General features: G+C 36.8%; 1 protein-coding gene across 1 annotated transcript; it reads right to left on the reverse strand.

The window, feature by feature from the left end:
* Window positions 1–412: 412 nt before the first annotated feature.
* Window positions 413–5,876, reverse strand: PDE6H (phosphodiesterase 6H). Its single transcript, XM_053468774.1, has 4 exons — window positions 5,758–5,876; window positions 2,684–2,864; window positions 1,941–1,981; window positions 413–1,178 (listed from the first exon to the last, which is right to left on the reverse strand). Exons 2-4 carry the CDS (start codon window positions 2,827–2,829, stop codon window positions 1,102–1,104), a joined length of 264 nt encoding a protein of 87 aa, XP_053324749.1. The 5' UTR covers window positions 2,830–2,864; window positions 5,758–5,876; the 3' UTR covers window positions 413–1,101.
* Window positions 5,877–7,295: the final 1,419 nt, after the last annotated feature.

Here is a 7,295-nt window from a genome sequence, read left to right on the forward strand (position 1 = left end):
TGCAAAGATGAGGTAAATAAAAATAAAAATGCCAGAGGTTTTGTGGATCTCAAATTAGTTCTTCTAGGAGGCTGTTCCACATATCCACCACCCTCTTGTTAAAGTAAGTCCTTACATTAAGTAAAACTTTATTACATTAAATACAAGTAAAAATCTAAAGAGGAGGATAATTAATATGCAAATAACAATTAAGCGTTTCAGTGTCTGTAAGGAAAGCTGTGCATTCATTTACCTCTACACACAAGCAAGGATTATATTATACTACAGGCCCCAGCCCTTTTGTCCTAGGTTTGTTTCTATACAGCAAGACATTGTCTCACATACTGACCTCCCCCTCCCTGTCAGCATCAGCCAAACAAATCAGAGGAGGTAAGAAATCGTCTGGAGAAGTTAAGTAAGCTGGTTGGGGGGGGCAGATACAAGTCATGGGTGGGTGCAGGTGGCACAGACAGGACTGGGGACAGAGAGATGTGTTTTTGGACGATTCAATTTGTTTTCCAATTTAAAAGAAAGCCCCTGATACGAAAGGAACTAAATGATTTTAGACCCTGTGCGCAAGTCAATTATGAATAGCGGTTTTATGACAAAGGTCTAAATGTGGACCAGCCAGGAGAAACATTCTGTTGGTTTTCATTGAAACTACACACACTTTGATCTTAACAAAAAAGTGCCCTTTACGAACATGGCACATTAATTTTTAGCCTAGTACATATAAGAACACTTACAAATAATTACAAGACAACAACAATAATTTACAAATCTACATTAATAAACTTAGTGTGTATTTCATCAGGAAAACAAGGCTAGAAAACATAATCATCTTCTAAGGATCATCAATTTCTCAAAAACTAGGTGACGTGCACAGCTATTCTTATTATTCCCAAGGAAGATCTGGCGCTTTCCTCTTTATACCGTGATCCGACTAATACAACTCTCACTCCAAAGAGCTTTGCATCCAGATAAATGTCATGTATACAAGAATACTAGTATTAAATACCGTAATAACATAATACTTGGTTCATTGTCACCAACATAACATTGAGACACTCTAAGAGATGTTAAACAATTGGTATGACATGGAAGAAGATTCAGCTCCTGTTCCTAGATGATTCCAAACTGTGCCAGCTCATGTAGTTCTAGGTGATTGAATGCCTCCCATGGACAGATTACAGTAATGTCTGAAAAACGACAACAACATTTCATTAAAAGAGAAAAATGTAAATACCTATTCGTTAGCCGTTAGGCTTTGAATTCGATATCTGTGCCCAACCCACTATCTTATCTATATCTATATATATATATATATATATATATATATATATAGGAGAATTCCTTCCATTTGTGCCTACTCTCCATTATTGCACAGTATCGCATTCTCGGATATTGTAGAACATTGCAAGGTTGATAGCTCTTCCGCTCATGATCTTGATGAAACTAATAGGGATACAGGAGTTGGTCAGCTAACTTTTACCAGGATGACTACGCTCTATTAATAATGTCACTGTATTAGGTATGTAAATTTACAGTGCGAGGTGGCCTATTATAATGATTCTTCTTCACCATTCTGAACAAGGTCACACATATTTATTAAAGACGTATTACGAATTGAAGGTGAAGTTACACTTACTTCCGGTAAATACATTTATTAAATGTTACTATTAACATATTTTATGTTTGTTTGTTTTTTTTGGTTTCACATAAACAATCAACAGTATAAAAAAAGATAGGGGGTCTACATGTACGCTCATCTATCTGTGGAATTCTTAACATGGTTTTGTATGAATTTATACCACAGGCTCTCTCAAAGATGATCAGAGACTGTTTCTCACAGTGAAATATATAAATGTACACCGAATTGGGATAGGCAATGTGCCCCTAGAGCGTACATATTAAAGGGATTGAGGGTAATATAGTGTCCAAAGTGGTCCAAGGTTCCTTACCTGTTCCAAGCCCTTCCATTCCTGGGATATCATCGCCAAACCTGGAATGTTACATTTGGAATAATCATGAAAAGTGCCTCAGACTAAAAGCAAATAAATTGTGAGCATTGAATATTGTCTTGTATATAGTGATGTAGGACAGAATTAAAGAAATGTAGATCTTGTATTATTCCTATAAATGCATTTTATCTACAGACCTGAAGGTTGCCATTGTAGGTAATTATGAGACATCTGGATGTCTCACAAGACCATGCAGAGTTAACTCCTCTGTGACAGAGCCTAAAAAGTCCTTGATACATTCTTATTTGTGACTTTAGGAGTTCCTGAGCAAAACTATAATAGTAAGTAGTATTTTACAGAAATGTACATATGAGCTGTACATACAATTTGTCTCTTTTTTTCAATATATTATTCATATATAATGTGTTTCGGCAGACTAAACACAAAAAAGGAAAGTATGGTTAAATATATGAATAGAATAGCAAAAAGGAGTCTTTAGGGAAAGAGCCTTGTCATGAAGTGGTTAAAGTGTACTAGATTATTTAGTTAGAACTACATATACTTATATACATATATATGTGATTTTAGTTTGTCAATCAGTTTAATATCTTAATTAACCTGAAAACTGAGATTGTTTTGAGGCCTATGGCCTTCTTGTTACCCAGCCTTACAAAGCCTGCCTAAACCAATCAAACATAATATGTAACAATAGGACAGTGATTTATTTTTTTTAAAAAACTTACCCCTTCACTCCCTTTTTTGGTGGCTTGCTCTTAAATTGACGTGTCTGTCTTTGCTTAAATTTAGGGGGTCCTTTTCGAGGAGTGGTGGGCCCCCCCTGGTTATTAATAGGAGCCAGCGCACTGGATGCTGGAGAGCTAGAATTCATCACCAAATCAACTCTTCTGTGGGAAATGTAAATATCTATAGAGCAGAAGAAATACATAATATTCAAGGAATGCAAATAGGCCAAATTTACAGCAGATTTCAAAATATATTCACCAACATGAACCACGACAGTTGAAAATTAAAGCATAGTTTAAAACTATAATTTCCTATATACACGTTATGATGTAAAGCATTTTTGTACCATTACAGGACCCTTTGCCCATTAATTTTTCTGCTATATAATTACAAGCTCTGTTGTATTGGCCCATAACATTTTAATATCCGACCCTTAAAGCTTACTGGACCTAGGCCTAGGGTGACAGGTCAAGGAAGGCAGCATAACAGTGAGCCTCGGGCTTTCAGTAACGCCACTACTTAATGGGCTAGGTAAAAGGGAGATCACGGATAGGAGATCTCTAGTGGTTAAACCAATGCGGATTCATGAAAGTCCCCTAAACTACTGGACTATGCATTATGCAGGGCTGACTCTGAAATGTAACCGTAAATCTTTCAACGTGCATTTTCTCTTTTAGACACTAGGCGTCACTGCGCCATTATTATTAAACTTGTAGCAGCAAGCAGTAGAAACAAACATTTAACGCTTTAAACAAGCGATACAATCAGCAAAACTATTGTCCCTTTAATTGCTCCTGTTTATATGTGAATGAGAAATCACCGGCCACAATGTGTTTTCCTTATATCTGTTTTATCGGGAAATGTCGAGGGATATCGAAAATGAAAATTAACTATATCAAGGAATCATTCTTTCTCTACAGAGCAAAAATGTTTAATGCTCCCAAAACAGATACAACCCTTCAAGCATTAGGTAACAAGGTTAAAAAAGAACAACTTATTGTAACATTTCAATGCATCATTTAGCACCCTATGAAACTGCAGTTACTGGTTTTTAAAGCCTAATAAATCACTTAAGAGACCAGTACTCGACAACCAACATTATACGATGCTAATCCAGATTAGTTTAAAATGAGCAGATGGCTCTTTTAATTGGATCCAACATTTAATGTTTCCTCTGGATACTCCATTTACATTATTGCTTGATGGATTTTTGAGTGTCGTTTTAAGAGTACCGTATTTATCGGCGTATAACACGCACTTTTATATCTAAAAAAATAAGTTTAAACCCTACCTGCGTGTTATACGCCGATAACTTTCTGTGCTGCACGATCTGCAGCCGCGTCTCCCGCACTTCCGGTTCCGGCGAGGGTGCGTGTTATACGCCGGTAAATACGGTACTTATGGTCCAATGATCTGGAACCACAGGGAGAAAATCCCCAGGCTCTTTTTTTGCTATTACTATTATTAATTTTGTTATTATTTTTGTTCTGATTATTATTTTGTTTATAATTGTATACTTTAAATTGGTTCAAACAACTGTATTGTGTAGCTTGCTCATGAGAAGCACCAAATCTTTCAGGTGTTAAAACTTGAAAATGTAAGTTCTGGAGAAAGTACTTTCCACCTACATTATACAACCATAACCTTTTTCTTTATTTATTTGTTTTGCCAAGCAAGAGTTTTATTAGCTATTTCTTTTTTAAAGTTTGCAGGACATCTTCTTTCCTGTGAGTAGAAAATATATACTTGCATTCAGTTAATTCCCACTCTCGCTAATTACAGCTTTTGTCATATTAGATTGAATCAGTACATTGCGTCTTTTTAATCAGAAGGGTTTTGGATTTGCCGGATAATGTTAACCATGTAATCCCACTACATGCTCAGTATTAGGTATAGGAGGATAACTTTTGCACCTATGAATCAGAAGACCTTCTATTGCCTATTAGGCTGAGTAAATCCAGGGTCAAGTCCTGTAGCTCAGAAGTTATTGTTGGACTATACAGTAAATCCTACTATTCACATTTGGATAGTCATTACTAATTTTTTACAGGAATGTATAGATCTGATATGTATAGATGTGTTTCTAGCTACAGTAGAAATCTGATTGGCGAGTGGATTATTCTGCCTTTTCCTTCCAACTCCATCTGCTCCGACATCACCAATAGTGCAAGAAGAACATGTGCTCTTTGATACTTAATCTAACTTCCCTGGTTATTTTTATGTTTGCAAATGTTCTACTCCCCATCTTGCTTTATCCTTTTGAACTTTCTAAACAGTTAATTATTTCAACTGCAAACTGTTCAAAAAAATGCAATTTCAACCAATTAAAAGGAGCCAGTTGTAAAATATGTAACATGGGAGGATGGCCGAAGAAATTGCCTAGCTTCAAACCTGTGTAGTGAAAACATGCCGGTTGTGCATTCTGGCCCATACAGTAATGTGCCACCAAATCAGGTGCATTACGTACAGGGGATGGCTAGCAATATCGGTCCAAGTGGCTATACAGTACAACAGCCATAAACACAATTTCCTACAGACCCGTTGCACACAATACAGTCCCGTCAAGCAAGTATTCCCTAAAAAATACTGAACAGGTAGCCCATGAAAAGTGTGTAAAAATATCCAGTTATGGTGCAACTGCTGCTAAAAGTGCAGTCTATGGTAGAGAAAACAATGGCTATTAGTGGACTTCTGGTGGTGTCCCCAAATCCTTAAGCCATGGGCATTTAACAGCCCTCCACTGTCTATGCATACTTTTCCAGTATTCATATCAAAGCACATTATCTTCCTTATCATATCTACCACATCATCAGATTTTTCAAGAAAAAACAGGAATATTTGAAAATTCTGTAGCGGTGTCAAAGGTGCAAGTCCTTAATCTGTCTGTTAGTGTTAATGCTGATCATCAGATGACATGTTGTCTGTGTAGCCTTCTCAGTCCCTATAAACGCTCATGGAATCTGGGTTTGTACCTACTGTAGAGTGTTAATAGTAAGTTATCATAAATGTGATCTGGTGTGATATTTGATGTTTAGTTTATAACCAAAAATATTTTTGCCGTTGGCATACTCACAAGAGCAGGCGTCGAAAGATCTGACACGACTCTCCAGTGGGTTTGTCACATTATGTTGCAGGTTGATCCCACTGAAATACTCTGGAACTTTTAATCTGCTTTGCAGGGGATTACCTAATATAATCAATTAACAGACTTAGCAATGTCAAGTCTCTAACAGACATGAAAACAACTTGTTGCTGCTATTTAAGAGGAATGGCACATGTCCTACTGTAAAAAGGAACATAAATGACATGGTTGTTTATCCAGTAGACTGGGGCTGTCCTTCACCTTCTGTCCCAATATGTCTTGGCATGTGGTAATGTTGTTGTTAATTTTAAATTGTCTCTTTGTCCCTTTGGTTACCATACCTTACAATATATTATATTATTTCATTACAAATCAAAAAACATTTAAAATGTAACTTCCTGCCTACATGGACAAGGGAAAAATATGGAACTATGTAACAAATTAACATGATGGTAGATAATAACCATTACACATTTATTGTTCGGCCGGCAAACTTGTGTGGATTTGGCTTTTCAGGAGATTAGGAGCATGTTCTTGAGCTGAGTAATATTGTACACGGATCCTTAATATCAAGTGTATGATTCTTGCTTGGATTTTAGACTCCAGCTTGAGTGGACCCACCACTTGCTATGCCCACCTCTACTTATTATGTTTTCATCTTGTATATAAGATTCATTGTTTGTATTCCAAATTTATTTCAAATGGACCTACTTCAGCAGGTGCCCTTCTCCTCCATGGTCCAACATTTGTCACCAACAGCTAATCAGTGACAGGAAAGCGTTCCCATTGAAATAAGTGGGAGCCCTTGTTGCAAATGTACACTGGGGTCTGAACAGACCCCTTTTTGCAGTGTTTGTCGAGCCAGCACTGGTATATCACATGCAGAAAGATGTGTTTAGCCGAACATATCTCTTGCGCCGCAAAGAGCTGGGAAAGGGGGAAATACATATGGGGGATTCTCCATTCGTGCAAAATGGACAGCATGAAAAATGGAAGGGGCCACCCAACTGTCATATGGATTAAAGTACATTTGATGGCTGGAGTGTCCATTTAAGTGTTAGCAGAAAAAACTCTGCAGTTGTTTTTTTCCAATTCATCTGAATGACATGACACAGTTGACATTAAAGACAAAAAGAAAATGATTGAAAGAAAATGTATGTATGATGTATGATGGAATTCTGCTTGTTACTTGCTCTATTACATTAACACTACATATTCCTTATTCCACATTTATTCTGTGTAATTTTTGTTATAATAAGCTTACTAGCCCAGGGGGCAGGTAAAGCCAAGTGGCCCCATTGGCCCCTTGTCTCTCCGGTTACTCAAATACACATGTATTTACACACACTCTTACACACTTGAATACACATATACCCTCATGCTAATACACCCTCCATCTTATACACATTTACACCCTTATTCTAACACACTTATACATTCAACCTTACTCTAACATTCATACATCAAACAACATGGACACTAAAAAATTTAAAAGCTGTAGTATGGGAAATTATATTTGTTGTGGTTCT

The sequence above is a fragment of the Spea bombifrons genome, chromosome 6 (assembly GCF_027358695.1).
Source record: "Spea bombifrons isolate aSpeBom1 chromosome 6, aSpeBom1.2.pri, whole genome shotgun sequence".
NCBI classification, from domain to species: domain Eukaryota; kingdom Metazoa; phylum Chordata; class Amphibia; order Anura; family Pelobatidae; genus Spea; species Spea bombifrons.

What these genes read in the sequence shown, in the direction of transcription:
- PDE6H (XM_053468774.1), bottom strand. Translation starts at nt 2,829, where the DNA reads ATGAATTCTAGCTCTCCAGCATCCAGTGCGCTGGCTCCTATTAATAAC. An exon ending in CCAAAAAAGGGAGTGAAGGG is followed by an intron (nt 1,982 to 2,683) that starts GTAAGTTTTTTA and finishes GTAACATTCCAG; the next exon opens with GTTTGGCGATGATATCCCAG. An exon ending in AATGGAAGGGCTTGGAACAG is followed by an intron (nt 1,179 to 1,940) that starts GTAAGGAACCTT and finishes GTCGTTTTTCAG; the next exon opens with ACATTACTGTAATCTGTCCA.